Source organism: Myxocyprinus asiaticus, chromosome 34 (genome assembly GCF_019703515.2).
Source record: "Myxocyprinus asiaticus isolate MX2 ecotype Aquarium Trade chromosome 34, UBuf_Myxa_2, whole genome shotgun sequence".
Taxonomy (NCBI): domain Eukaryota; kingdom Metazoa; phylum Chordata; class Actinopteri; order Cypriniformes; family Catostomidae; genus Myxocyprinus; species Myxocyprinus asiaticus.
Window position 1 is genome coordinate 36900411 of NC_059377.1, and position 15648 is coordinate 36916058.

At 37.3% G+C, this 15648-nt stretch overlaps 1 protein-coding gene across 1 annotated transcript in view; it reads left to right on the forward strand.

Annotated features, from left to right (window-relative positions):
• The window catches only part of LOC127425043 (uncharacterized), a 29716-nt gene that overhangs the window by 1214 nt on the left and 12854 nt on the right, over positions 1 to 15648 (forward strand). Inside the window, exons 2-7 of the mRNA XM_051670662.1 lie at positions 4759 to 4813; positions 5950 to 5970; positions 7017 to 7292; positions 11573 to 11875; positions 14922 to 15209; positions 15379 to 15557. Of these exons, the coding sequence (XP_051526622.1) occupies positions 4768 to 4813; positions 5950 to 5970; positions 7017 to 7292; positions 11573 to 11875; positions 14922 to 15209; positions 15379 to 15557 (1113 nt within the window). The 5' untranslated portion in view covers positions 4759 to 4767. The remainder of the gene's footprint in view (positions 1 to 4758; positions 4814 to 5949; positions 5971 to 7016; positions 7293 to 11572; positions 11876 to 14921; positions 15210 to 15378; positions 15558 to 15648) is intronic.

A 15648-nucleotide genomic window follows, 5' to 3' on the forward strand; every position in this document is an offset into this window, starting at 1 on the left:
TATGCAGTGTTGTTTCTAAAACAAAATAAATCAAATTGATCTTGTTTTAAGGATTTTTAGATATTTTTACAGGAAAACAATACAAAAATTATCATCAAGAATATGATTTTTGCCCTAATATCAAAGGTCTTACTAGAAAAAAAGAAATTATGATCCAACGTGAATTTTCTTGATAAAAAAAAAAAATATGATCGTGCCTGGTAACATGTGCATGTAAAATGGCTAGAAATAGCATTTTAGCTGAGTGTAAAGCTGACAATTTACACAAGGTTTATTTCTATTACTTCTGCTCCAAACTTACTTCAAACTTACTTCAAACTTACTTCTCTGTCTGCTCATATGAATGTAACACATCATAAGAAAGTGTTTCACCGCTGCTCAAATGCACTTTGGATATCATCATTTATATGTATAAATGTTTTCCATCTGAAAGGACTAAATATTAAATGAAACAAATGACAATAAAATGCAAAGTAATCGCTTCAGTAATCAAGATACTTTTTGAATGTAACTGTATTCTAAATACCAATGATTTAAATTGTAACTGTAGTGGAATACAGTTACTAATATTTTGTATTTTAAATATGTAATCCCGTTACATTTATTCCATTACTCTCCAACCCTGGATATATGTGATATATGTGAACGCTGCAGTAACTTTCTTGGTATCCCCCCCACCAATAATCAAAACAAGCAAGTACAACCCCCCCAATATTTATATCATGATAAATGGAAACATGTAATGCTTCACGCTGTGCACCCCCCCACACCCCCTAGGATCCCGAGTAGTACTGGAGTGTATCTCAGCTGTCTCAGGCCAATGGCAGGGAAACAACATTGACAGGTGGCCAGTCCATCACAGGGTTAACACACACAGACATACACGTTCACACATTCTCTCTTACCTACAGGCAATTTAGAGTTTCCGGTTCACTTAATCTGCATGTTTTTGGACAGTGGGGGAATCCATCACACCTGGAAACACCACACAGAACAGTCCTGGGTGAGCAGGGACTCCAACCAGGGACCTTCTTGCTGCGAGGCAACAATGCTACCCACTGAGCCACTGTGCCACACTTTAAATTAAATATTATATAATTTTTTTTTAAAATTAAAATATTATTATTAAACGTGAGCCCATTGAAATATTGGCTTGAGGTGCTGCAAGTGGAGCAGTTGCAGTTAATTTTCATGCTGAGGCTCTCAGATCTGATTAACTATGAGGCCAAAGAGTACCATGGCAAAGGACTCGAACAAATCTCTCTCTCTCTCTCTCTCTCTCTCTCTCTCTCTCTCTCTCTCTCTCTCTCTCTCTCTCTCTCTCTCTCTCATATTAAGAATTAAGGCTGCAATTATTGATTCAGTGTGTAGAGTTGTCAAGAATTAATTATATATATAGGCTACAGTATATACAGTGCATCCAGAAAGTATTCACAGCGCTTCACTTTTTCCACAATTTGTTATGTTACAGCCTTATTCCAAAATGGATTAAATTCATTATTTTCCTCAAAATTCTACAAACAATACCCCATAATGACAACGTGAAAGAAGTTTGTTTGAAATCTTTGCAAATTTATTAAAAATAAAAAACGGAAAAATCAATGTACATAAGTATTCACAGCCTTTGCCATGACACTCAAAATTGAGCTCAGGTGCATCCTGTTTCCACTGATCATCCTTGAGATGTTTCTACAACTTGATTGGAGTCCACCTGTGGTAAATTCAGTTGATTGGACATGATTTGGAAAGGCACACACCTGTCTATATAAGGTCCCACAGTTAACAGTGCATGTCAGAGCACAAACCAAGCCATGAAGTCCAAGGAATTGTCTGTAGGCCTCTGAGACAGGATTGGATCGAGGCACAGATCTGGGGAAGGGTACAGAAAAATTTCTGCAGCATTGAAGGTCCCAATGAGCACAGTGGCCTCCATCATCCGTAAATGGAAGAAGTTTGGAACCACCAGGACTCTTCCTAGAGCTGGCCACCCCGGCCAAACTGAGCGATCGGGGGAGAAGGGCCTTAGACATGGAGGTGACCAAGAACCCGATGGTCACTCTGACAGAGCTCCAGCGTTTCTCTGTGGAGAGAGGAGAACCTTCCAGAAGAACAACCATCTCTGCAGCACTCCACTAATCAGGCCTGTATGGTAGAGTGGCCAGACGGACACCTGGCCAATACCATCCCTACAGTGAAGCATGGTGGTGGCAGCATCATGCTGTGGGGATGTTTTTCAGCAGCAGGAACTGGGAGACTAGTCAGGATCGAGGGAAAGATGAATGCAGCAATGTACAGAGACATCTTTGAAGAAAACCTGCTCCAGAGCGCTCTGGACCTCAGACTGGGGCGAGGGTTCATCTTCCAACAGGACAACGACCCTAAGCACACAGCCAAGGTAACAAAGGAGTGGCTACGGGACAACTCCGTGAATGTCTTTTGAGTGGTCCAGCCAGAGCCCAGACTTGAACCCGATTGAACATCTCTGGAGAGATCTGAAAATGGCTGTGCTCCGATGCTCCCCATCCAACCTGATGGAGCTTGAGAGGTCCTGCAAAGAAGAATGGGAGAAACTGCCCAAAAATAGGTGTGCTAAGCTTGTAGCATCATACTCAAAGACTTGAGGCTGGAATTGGTACCAAAGGTGCTTCAACAAAGTATTGAGCAAAGGCTGTGAATACTTATGTTGTGTGTGTGGGTTTTTTTTAATTAATTTTTTTATTTTGCTTTAATAATTTAATAAGACATGAGAAACAAAAGACATTTCTAAATTCAAATTGCACTTTAAACTAAACGAAAAAAGCATTAAAATAACAAAGTAATCAAAAAGTCTTATTTAACCACCTCCCTAAATCCAAACATTTACCATCTCCAACGGCTCCATTTGCCATCACGCAAGCATCCGTCAACAACACCAGGTGCGAAATTACTACTAGCCTACAGATTAAGAACTAAAGACAATCATAAATGTAAAGATAACAATAATCAAAATAAATAAGCCTAATAAAATCCATTGTGTTCACAAAATAATGCTGCCAAATGTGTGTTCTTATTGAATTTGTGTTTGTTGCATTTTGGTAATACAGTTAATGCTGCCTAAAGAAAATAAAATAGAACTAAATTTTAGGTTTAAGGTGAGCATGTCTTGTATTACTTTAATTTAACCACTTTTGTCTTTGTTTCTTTAATAGTAAGATATATATATTACTGAACCTGCACAGTTGCGTTCAATGCATGCCAACCAAGTGGAAATAAAGCAAACTAAATTCACAGCACCTCCCGAGATAATTTGCAGCATTCTCATAGATGACATTATTCTTGCAAACAGTTTTCAGACGAATGAAACGAGTGAGAACTCTTTACATGCGCTTGTTTCACGAGACAGGCTTGTGCTGCATGCCGGCATGCGTGTGTTTGACATGACAGGCACATGCTGCACGTCTCTGAACAAACAGTAAATCAGACACAAGCATTGACGGCTTTTGTCTGTTCTTAAAAATATAATAAAGTGTGTTCCTTCAAGCGCGTGTCTTTGTGACTAATAGCATTTCTTGTCATGTGTCACTATGAGATGTCTTACAGGTCACCTGCCTGTTGCGGGTAGATGAGCAAAATTATCCACGCATGAACTACATTTGAACGAGGAGCTTGCGAACTGGATTCAGCCCCGTTGCATTTTACGGGTGGCGGGTGCTAGTTTCACACCCTGGCCACTGTTTAATGTATTTGGCGACTTCCCAGATCCATGGTTTTGCCATTTCCCGATATTGTCGATCATCGTCTGTTCGCAATCGGCATCGGAATCTTTGTAAAACATCGTCGATATCCCATTACATCGTCCTACCGCCCAGCCTTAATATAGCCTAGCCTATATATGTTGGGGTAGAGAAAAAGAGAGACACAGGTTTGTGCTCTGAATATCTTGGGATTCTGGCAGAAAGAATTTTAGCAGCTTTCAGTCTGGGCAAGCAGTCCTGCCAGCCACCGGATGTCATGCCATCATGTTAGTGTCCATCACAAAGCTTCTGGCTGACCAGTCACCTCACTTAATCAGATCTACAGTGTCTTAAAGAGTGCAGGGCTCTGTCAGGCTGTGTAGTTTGACCTAAAAACAAACTGGATTCAGTTTACCTAAATGATTCGTGATCATCAGAGGCATGTTAAATAACTAGGTCTATTGGATGACAACAAGAATATGTTTTAAGTCTCTTACTTTTATCGTGTATCTAGTTGTAATTGAACCTTAAAATAATTTTGCTTATATTAACCATTTTCTCATTCTGAATACATAGCTGTTATAGAGAGCAGCTTTCCAATTTCTGAGAACATGTTTTAGTTTTGATTTGTTATATTAGGTCAATGTTTTAAAGGTATTTTAAAGTATTTTGTCACATACTGTTACTTCCCTGATACAAGTTTGGATTAGAGGTTGACCGATTTTTCGTTTTTGCATATTAATAAGCACCGATAGTTGCTTTTTAGAACTATCGGTTATTAGCAAAAACAACAATGATAGTTTACCGATAGTTAGGGTTAAGACTAAGAAGAGTACGGGAAGACTTAATATATCGATTTTGAAAACTATCAGCTGATTAATCAGATATAAGCTTTCTTCCGGTACCTTAGTTATCGGTATCGGCAAAATTCAATATCTGTTGACCTCTAATTTAGATTGCTCAGAAGGATTACCTAATGCATTTTGTCAATTGTATTCGATGAACATGTTGTGTTACACTGTACACAATTGCATTATTTTCACAGAAATCCATAATGAGCATCTTTGGTGTGGCAGTTATTAGCACCCTACTGTGCTCTGGTAAGTGTTTTTACAAAACCTTTTCTGTGGCCACATTTCTGGTAAGTGTATAAAAAGAAATGCTGGTAATATAAATATCAGACTGTTCATGTAGCCTTGATCTTGGAGGTAAATTGCTTGGATATAGATAGCTTTTCATTAGCATACAGATTTAAAAATTGCACATGCTTTATTTATTTCACAAGGGCAACATTTGGCAGTATAATTAATCAAAGGATGTTGGACTGAAAGTGCACATTTGGCTGTTTGACATGGCAGTATTCCTAATAGTCCTTTTTTATATTGTTTGTGCTGCAGTGGAGGGAAGCCTGCATTGCCTTTCTCCCCAATAAATCATCTCATTCACTATTAAGTGGGTGTATTTTTGTTGTCAGCAGAAAGGCATATATTTTTAGGGCCTATAAATTCAGGCCATTGCCAACATCTCAAGCTTTTATAATTCTATTCTCCTTTGTCTTTTGATGCAAGAGTGAATTGCTTCTACGTGACTTTCTTAGTCTCGGTTCTACATTTTGTTAATAGTTGAAATTATGATTAATGAAATGAAACAGCAAAGCATTAAATGCTGTATTAAAGAGACTGATCATGTCTCCTTGCATTTCTCCTTCATTACTGCTGATCTGAAGTCCAAAAAAAAAAAAAAAAAGACTCAGTTGGTGAGATCTATTGGGGTGAATGTGTTTTCATTTCACAGCCTTTATATAGACTAAGCTAAATTTGATCTTCTAGAAATGTGATCTGTCACATCAGTAAAAGAAAAGCTCACATTGCCAGTAAGGTTTTGATCAGTTTTCAAGCCAATTCATTTAATAGCATATCAGATAAAGAGGCATTTTAAACTTGCCAGAGATCGTTAGAGAAGTCATTAAAAACACTCAAATGAGTTTACATGAAACCAAATGCTGAATAACTTAAAAGAGAGCACATTTTGTCAATCCAAGTGAAGCCAAGAGGTTAAATGATTTAGATGCAATGTCAGCCCTTGGTTTCAGTTATTTTTACTACAGCTACACTGTAAATAGTTAAAATGTGCAATTTGTTACCCTTGTTAAAATGACCTTTGTTTGTGTACCAACAGATTTGGAATATCAACTGACTTGAAATGGAAATTTAAACTTGTCTTTTCTTTTTTACAGTTTGGTCATCAACCATTAAAGGTAATGCCTCTCCAATTATTAAAATCATAACAAAATAGTCTAAACATTTCTGTTTGCTCATTCCTCACTTGTAGGGTTGCCAACCGTCCCATATAATACAGAATCATCCCGTATTTGAGGGAACAAAGTTGCGTTCCGTATGAAATCCACAGTCTCACACCCAAACTGCCGAGAATGTTTCACAAATCAGGAATATGGACCTGAAACACACACCTTTCAATTGAGTTGTGTGAGATATCGGCTGTTATACGGTACACGGACGCAACACTTGAGCGGCAGGGGAAGAGATCAGTGAAATTCAGTGCACATCTTCCGTCGTGTTTTCAGTCAGAAGCAGGATCATTTTGTGAAACAGATAACATTCGAGTGCAAAACAATTGTTTCTCGCCATTGTGATTTCAAAAACACCAGTAATGCATGACATTACATTATATTGCACATTTTAGTGCTCGTTCTGGTAGAGAGATTCAGCTAAATTACAGTGAGAACAAGTACAATACAGTACAGGTCAGGGTTGGGAGGGTTACTTTTGAAATGTATTCCACTACAGTTACAGAATACATGCTGTAAAATGTAATGATTACTCAAGGTCAGTAGCATATCCTAAATACTTTGGATTACTTCTTCAGCACTGGTACAGGTTTAGTAAAAACACATTTATTAAATGTTTTTTTTGGTTTTCATTTTAAGCGTATTAGGGGCTGTTCACACCAAACGCATTTTTGTGTCCCTTCGCCCTTGTTTTCAATTGTTTTCTATGTAAACAAGCTTTAGGTGGATCTCTTTAACCTTTGCGCAGTGTCTCACGCAGGAGCCCTGCTGGAAAAAAAGTGTTCCATATTTAAAGCTGGAATGTCCCATATTTGGCTGGTAAAAAGTTGACAACCCTACTCACTTACTAAGGACAGTTCCACTTTCTTCTAACATTTTTAAGATGTAGTGCTTCAATGTTCTCTTGTAAATGATTATATCATGTGGGCAAGTGTATTATGTTGAATACAGTATATTTCTCTCTTAAAGCATTGATCTCTCTCCTCACTCTGCAGCAAAAGATGAACACCGCACTGCTTTCTTTGGGGAGGATATTCATATTCCCGTGCCGGCTTTAGACACAACAGAGGTGATGTTCAAGCCGAGGGTGGAGCCGCTGTCTGAGCGGGTTCTCCTGCGGAACAGGGACCTTCTGAATCCGAGAGCCAAACTGAACACTCACATCAGCCAGTTGATTCTGGAGGATGTGGGCGAGGAAGATGAGGGCACATATGTGGTGAAGAATTCTTTGGCTCCAGCTGATGTCAGACGGATCATTCTCATTGTTAGAGGTATAAGTATATCATTTGGTTATCTCACATTATGATGAAAGATCAATAAGATGATATAATTTACTCTATAATTAATTTGATTAGTGTAGTGTATTTACTGTCTGGATTGGAAGTTAGTAAAGGTTTTGTGAAACAAACGTAATTTAATTTCCATTACCATTTTCCGTCCTCTCTCTGACAAATAGAATATAAAGAGTACGGGTGGGCGAAATGACCAAAATCTTATATCACGATATGAGTCATTTTATATCACGATAATGATATATATCATGATATATACATTTATGAAAACATAGTACATTGAAATCTTCTATTTCAAAAGATCAAGTAAAATTTAATTGGTCATAATATGACCCTGTTAAAGGATCAGAAGTAGAACTGACTTAACTTCATCGATTCTTTCCATGTATTTTAAAGCCAATTGTACTCCATGCACTGTTAAGTGTTTTTTATTGCTGTGTCGTTTACATTTACAGAAAAGCTTGATGAGTAGGTTCTGCTCACTCTGCTATTGATTAACATTAATTGTTGATGCTGCTGCTGTGCAGTAATCAAGACTGTTTTTTACTAAAGCAACAAGCCACGAGAGGCCATGTGTTACAGTGATTTTACCATGAGCACAGGCCTTTGCACACCAAACACGAATTTTCTACACGGTTTCTCATGGTGATTAACATTTTGAATAGAAACAATCAATTATTGTGAGGCCATTCACACCTGGAGCAAACGTTCACGTGTCGACATTGCAAGTTTTTTTTAATGGTGAGTGTGTAGATTTTTTTTCTTCACCCGGCAATGAAATTCTCTGACCAATTTGCATCTCCTTTAAAAAACTGATTTATGTGGATTGCCTTTATAATGTATTACATTTTGCCTTTGCATTTAATCTTATGTTTATTCTCTTATATCTCTAATATAATATATATTGTGGCATCTTTGCCTTTGTATCACTTTTTTATATAAACAAATTTACGGAACATACAGTAAGTGTTTTTCTTCATCAAATCTTAATAATATGAATACTATTGCTGTGACGTGCAGTGCTCTCTTAGCCTTTGTATACGGAAAACGTGGTGGTTTCTCCACAAAATTATGTAACCGTTATTGCTGTGCATTCATTAACAGTCGTTTACTGTTAACGACAGTACAGCTGTTAAGTATCTAATATTGGGTCAGACTGAAGATGGGTTTTGTTTTAAGATGTTGTCACATTTATTTCGTAACATGCAGGGTTTTGAGCAAATAAAGTAAATATACGTGGCCATAAGATACAGTCAAACATTTGTTTTAAACATTTGATTTAACACACGGCTGCGTTACATGTGTGTCTGTGTTTGTTTATGTTGAGTTTTATCATTAAACTTTGTTGACTGTATAGCTGGTTCCCCCCTCCTCCTTGCCCAACCTTTACCTGTTACGCAGTCATTATGAGTGTGCATTACGCAGTGATTTTAAACAAATCTGCATAGCAAAAATATATACAGTATGCGTGGCAGTGGTGTAAAATTAATATTGTTCCAATTGATAACATGTTTTAACCGTTAATATAATATTTAACGCTTGATATTTTCTAATCACCCCTCAGACAATGGTGTATACATGAAAATACTGTCAGTCAACCTGTCCAGCAAGTGAATTGAAATAGTTTGTGAAGTGTCTCGAATGTTTTCTTTCTCGTTGAGCAAATCAACAACAAACTTGCATCGCTGCTGCAGTTTGTAGAGAAATCCGTTTTCTTTTTTCCATTTGCTCATTAAAGAAATTGCTTGCTTTTCTTTGGTATTGTGATTTTCATGGTTATTTTGCAAACTTGTCAAGTAGTTATTCTCATCCGTAATGTGCAAAGGACAGAGTAGCTGAAAGGTGCTTTGCGCCACCTTCCATTCCAGGGTAAAATTGCTTGTCGATTAGTGTCACCTTTTGTAAAGGTGTGAATGTGCCCTTTTTTTTTCCTCCCCAATTTGGAATACCCAATTCCCAATGCTCTCTAGGTCCTCATGGTGGCATAGTGACTTGCCTCAATCCGGGTGGCGGAGGACGAATCTCAGTTGCCTCCGCGTCAGAGACCGTCAATCTGCACATCTTATCACATGGCTTGGGGAGCGCGTTACTGCGGAGACCTAGTGCATGTGGAGGCCATTCACCTCCCTTTTAATAGAAAGGGCCATTCATCTGTGATTAATTTCGCATTATTGCGTCGCCTCTGGTGTAAAGACCTTAAGGGATGTTCCTAGGCATGATACAGAGTGGCTTAAACCCTCTTAAAATGGCTGTGAAAGCAACATGATAAAATACACCAATGTTTAATTTATAGATCATTTTTTTATTATTATTATTAATAATGCAACTTCTCTCCTGAAGCACAGATTTAACCTCCTGAGACCTGAGCGTGATTGCTGTGTGCATCTTCCATTTAGGTTTTTGATTTGTAACGAGTAGCACCTAATATACAATAAAAAAATTGTAAAAAAGTTTTAGAGCAAATAGTTTTCCTAAAAAATGTATTGCAGCATATGTGGACAGTGGGACTAAGTAGTGAAATTTTAAATAATGCCAAGCTATAGAAAGTCCAATATTTTTTTTTTTATCAAATGGTTTATTATGTTTCCAGGAATGTTGGTTATTCTTGTTTTTGAGACGTTACAGACATTACATCAGAAATCAGCATAATTAATTCTGATTCACTGTAATGGCCAGCATCAGCCAATCACTGCCAAACATGTTAAAATAAAATGATACATTTTAAATTCTGAATCTATGTACTGATTACCACTGTCCCATGTCTGCCAAACATGTTGAGTGGTCCAAACATCATCTGCAGCCTGAAACTGAACTTTTGGTCAGATTTTAGGAGTAAATGCACTTGGCTGCATAAGAAAAGCTGTAGGATGCTCCTTCGCTTCCTTGCTCCCTATTTAGTGAATGACTTAATGACCATTTATTCTCAATTTGAAAATGCAAAGTAAATATAGGATTTCTAAGGAAAATGTGCAAAAGTATGCATTAGTTTACACTGTGTTTAACAGGGTGGCGTTTCATGATAAATCGCTCAAATTTAAAAAACGGCATATCAGATTGAAACTAGAGACACTAATCTTTTGACTCAAACAGGTTTCAGTGTAAAAATGTAATGTTTTCTTAGCAGATGTAGTTTTGTTGGCATTTCTCCCAAAGACAGACTCTGCTGTGATCGGCACCATGTTGTTTTGTCACATGACTCAATACGTCGAAAGTTTAACCCTTTACTGACAGCCCAGATTCTTCTGAACTGAGATTAGTCAGTTTAAATGAATTTAAATTATGCATTACATATAGCGAAACCAAAATACTTCATCCATGTATGTGGACACGGGATCATACAAGGCTAATATAGAATTTTACAACAGCTTCGAGTGGGGCTCATCCAATCAAAACAGAGAGTTGGTACTATTTGTTTTAAAATTATGAGTTAAGCGGGGTACACCCTGTACAATTTTCTTTTTTTTCTTTTCTTTTTTTACGATTATTCCTTGTCAGACTGTACGGTATGATCCCAGTGAGATCTTGGATAAAAGCCATGGTTCACTGTGCGACATTATTTTATACTGTACGATACGAATCGTAGCCAAGACTTTGGTTCCATTCGTCCCGATTGACCACCAACTGGGAGTTTTATCTCATCTGGCTGTCCTAGGAGCAGTCACACTGCACAACTGCGATGCAAAATTTCTGACACTGCCAAAACTTCGCCAGAGACTAAGATTTATTGCAAAGGCAAATAATTGGACCCTGGTGAACATGCAGTATCAAAGACTGCAGATTTTGTCCTAGGATAAGGGAAAATTTTGCCAAATTTTCTCAGACGGAAAAATCATGGCCAAAATTTTACAGTGTGAACCCGGCTTTAACTGCTGAGTCCTTTAAAATCCCTGATACATACAGTATATAAAGGCTGCAAATTGGCAAAAATTTGGAAGTCATAACAGGAATAAGAGCTTTTGTATTCATTAGGTTCTAATATTCCTTTTCACTGCTGTTTCATTGGTTTTACAAAATAGCACAAAATATTTTTGTTATATACTGCAATGCTACTATGGTCATTATTTGTTGTAATTGGTCAAAATATGTTATTATCATATTCACTGCTTCCTGCAAGGTGAGACTTTAATATTGATATTTCCATAATTTTCATCATGCTTTTTCATGTATTTCACAGTGTATATTTAATAAAAGACAGCAGCATAGCCACGGTCCTTATACTGTAGGTGTGTTAATACATTTAAATAATCTTCTTTTTATAGACTGTGCACTAGAGACCGTGGTGAAATATGGAGACACATATCACATCCCGATCAACCCTACGATTGGTCCATACACCCTTGAGTTCAGGTATGGAGGTCAGACTAATGTTAACCAGACCACAGATGCACCACCTGTGCTGCTTTTCAACCGGACTGCTTTCCCTATGGAAGAGTACGAGAACCGTCTCACAGTCAACGAGAAAAGGGTAAACCTTCATTTGGTCACAGGAGCAGATGAGGGCAGCTACACCATCGTGGACAGTGATGGAAAAGTCAAAATGAGGGCCTGTCTCAATGTGAAAGGTGAAAAATCAATCTAATGGTCTGGTGAAAGACAGAGTGAGCATTATATGAGTGGTCATTATGGAGAGAAAGGATAGTATGAGTAAATATAAAGTCTTAAATTGGTATAGTTGTAGAAAGAAGTGATGGAAGAACAAAGAGTAGAGGATGAAAAAAGTGGCATACCATTCTAGAATAATGCTGCATTCCATTCAAAGTTGGTGGGATATTCGTACTTGATATCTCCGATCTCCGACCATAAAGGCATTCCATTGCCAGCTGCACGTAAGATGGCGTGTAAGGATACAAGACTGCAGGACTCCCGTTAGATTAGCAGGTGCTCTGTCACCAGAGACATCTTCTAGCAACCCAACTGATAAACAAAGCTGCAACGCTAACATTTGTGCTACAGGTGTATGATAATCAAAAGAGAGTACAATTTACCATGTTTTGTACACCTGTCTCTGCAAGCATTTTTTAAACAAGTTTTAATGTCATGGAATGTAGGAACTTTAACTCATTGATCGATATTATTTACTTTAACTTTCTACATCTCCCTGGGGCCGACATGTTTGTGTGACGTCACGCACCTGAATCTCGGCAAAATCGTAGTTAAACATTCTAAGTTGGAAGTCCGACTTCAAGTGACATTCCATTGCACTTTTCCTTGTAGGAAGTTGAAAATTCCGAATTTCTGAGTTGAATGGAATGCAGCATTAATCTCAGAATTGGGATTCATCTCACAAAAACAAATCCAGGTCACATTTTACCCCAAAAATAAATAATATTTTGCATTAGGAAAACCATTAAAGGAATATTCTGGGTTCAAAACAAGATAAGCTCAATCGACAGCATTTGTTGCATATTGTTGATTTGCACTTGTCCCTTTAAAAAAAGCAAAAATCGAGGTTACAGTAAGGCACTTACAATTTTTGGAGTGTTTCAAGGCAGAAATGTGAAGCTTATCATTTTATAAAAGCACTTACATGAATTCTTCTGTTAAAACTCATGCATTATTTTAGCTGTAAAGTTGTTACATCCTCATGGCCAACGAAATTGTATAATTGGCTATAACTTTACACAGAAAAGGTTAAGCTATTCTATCACACTAAAATCATGTTAACAGGCATATTGTTTACGTCTTGTGGCTATTCTTTTGAAACAGAGTATTTTAACATTTACGGTATGGCCCCATTCACTTCTATTGTAAGTGCCTCATTGTAACCCAGAATTTTAATTTTTTTAAAGAAAGGTAGGAGGTAGTCAAAATAATGTTTTTGTGGTATTCAATATTATGCCACAAATGCTGTCAATTGACAGCTGTCTTGCACTGAACCCGGAATATTCCTTTAAGATTTTTCTTTTGTTTGTTTTTTTTTTTTTTGCGTTCTGATATTATTGTCATGACAATTAAGTCTGTTTTCCCTCCAATAATGGTTAAAATTCACAATGATGATTCTTATTAGATTCCCTTTACTGTAATGCAATGATTTTGCATTTAAATCATGGAAATTAAATACAATGCATCAAATACTAATACGATGTATAATTACTTTGCATTTTATAGAAATATATACACACATACTGGCGGCCAGAAGTTTGGAATAATGTGCAGATTTTGGTCTTATGGAAAGAAATTGGTGCTTTTATTCACCAAAGTGGCATTCAACTGATCACAATGTATAGTCAGGACATTAATAATGTGAAAAAGTACTATTACAATTAGATTTTTTTTATTTTTATTAAACTACTTCAAAGAGTTCTCATAATAGAATACTCCACGTGCTGCAATGACAGCTTTGCAGATCCTTGGCATTCTAGCTGTCAGTTTGTCCAGATACTCAGGTGACATTTCACCCCACACTTCCTGTAGCACTTGCCATAGATGTGACTGTCTTGTCGGGCACTTCTCACACACCTTACAGTCCAGCTGATCCCACAAAAGCTCAATGGGGTTAAGATCCATAACACTCTTTTCCAATTATCTGTTGTCCAATGTCTGTTTCTTTGCCCACTCTAACCTTTTCTTTTTGTTTTTCTGTTTCAAAAGTGGCTTTTTCTTTGCAATTCTTCCCATAAGGCCTGCACCTCTGAGTCTTCTCTTTACTGTTGTACATGAAACTGGTGTTGAGCGGGTAGAATTCAATGAAGCTGTCAGCTGAGGACATGTGAGGTGTCTGTTTCTCAAACTAGAGACTATGATGTACTTATCCTCTTGTTTAGTTGTACATCTGGTTTTCCACATCTCTTTCTGTCCTTGTTAGAGCCAGTTGTCCTTTTGTCTTTGAAGATTGTAGTGTACACCTTTGTATGAAATCTTCAGTTTTCTGGCAGTTTCAAGCATTGTATAGCCTTCATTCTTCAATACAATAATTGACTGATGAGTTTCTAGAGAAAGCTGTTTCTTTTTTTTGCCATTTTTGACCTAATATTGACCTTAAAACATGCCAGTCTATTGCATACTTTGGCAACTCAAAAACAAACACTAAGACAATGTTAAGCTTTATTTAATGAACCAAATAGCTTTCAGCTGTGTTTGATATAATGGCAATTGATTTTCTAGAACCAAATTAGCTATTTAGCATGATTGCTCAAGGATAAGGTGTTGGAGTGATTGCTGCTGGAAATGGGTCCTGTCTAGATTTGATCAAAAATTACTTTTTTCAAATAGTGATGGTGCTGTTTTTTTACATCAGTAATGTCCTGACTATACTTTGTGATCAGTTGAATGCCACTTTGGTGAATTAAAGTACAATTTCCTTCTGAAACAGTAAAATCTGTACATTATTCCAAACTTTTGGCCACCAGTGTGTATATATAATATATATATATATATGTATTTGAGAAATATTTTATGCCTAATCTTACTTAAACTTCAAGGTCCTACTGTAAATATTTTTAATTTAATTTTTAATATAATTTATTTCATTTGATATAATTTCTTAATTCTTTCTTTTGATTTGAGGGTGAAACATACCCTGGACATATTCTTTACAGGTTTTATTAAGCTTTACATGTAAATGTATTCAATTAACTGGTATATTTACTGTTTTTGTCTGTATCCCAGATCACCAGATCTTTGAGCACTTGAGTTATGGAGGAACCCTGAAGATCAAGCTCCATGTGGATCACACCAAAGTTAAAATGGTCTACATTCCTGACACTGACCACAAGGAGCAACTCATCCTGGACCAGGGAGAGTTGGTGCTGCCTCTGGATCCTGCCTTGGAGGGTCGAGTGTCTGTTGAAGGATCTTTGTTCTTCCTGAAGAAAGTCAAAGTCAGTGACATGGGTGTCTTTAGAGTGATGGACTTTTCAGGCTTCCGGATAGCTGACGTTTACCTTCATGTTGAGTGTGAGTTGGCCTTGGGAGGCTGGAGGAAATTTGAGAAGCTATTGTAGATCATGTTTGGATTGATAATCATTTTTCTTTCATTTTATATTTCCTCCTTTCTGTGTACTTTAGTAATAACACGTTGAGGTCAAATATCTTATACTTATGATCCTCTCTTTTCCCATAACAGCCTATAAGTTGCCACAGTTCTACGTAGCAATCATCTCCCTGCTGTCTCTGCTTGCGTTCCTGCTGTTGGTGTGTCTACTGTCCTGTCTGATTAGGGTTCACCGTCGGGCAGAGAGAGAACGTAAGATCACCCTAATCGCTCAGCAGGCTGGCAAGGGTGATGGAGAGGCATTCAGACAGGTAAAACCAATTGCAATCGATCACCGACTTTTGACGACTAATTTTCACTTTAGTATTAAGATTCAATGAAGAAAAATACAGCATAGATGTA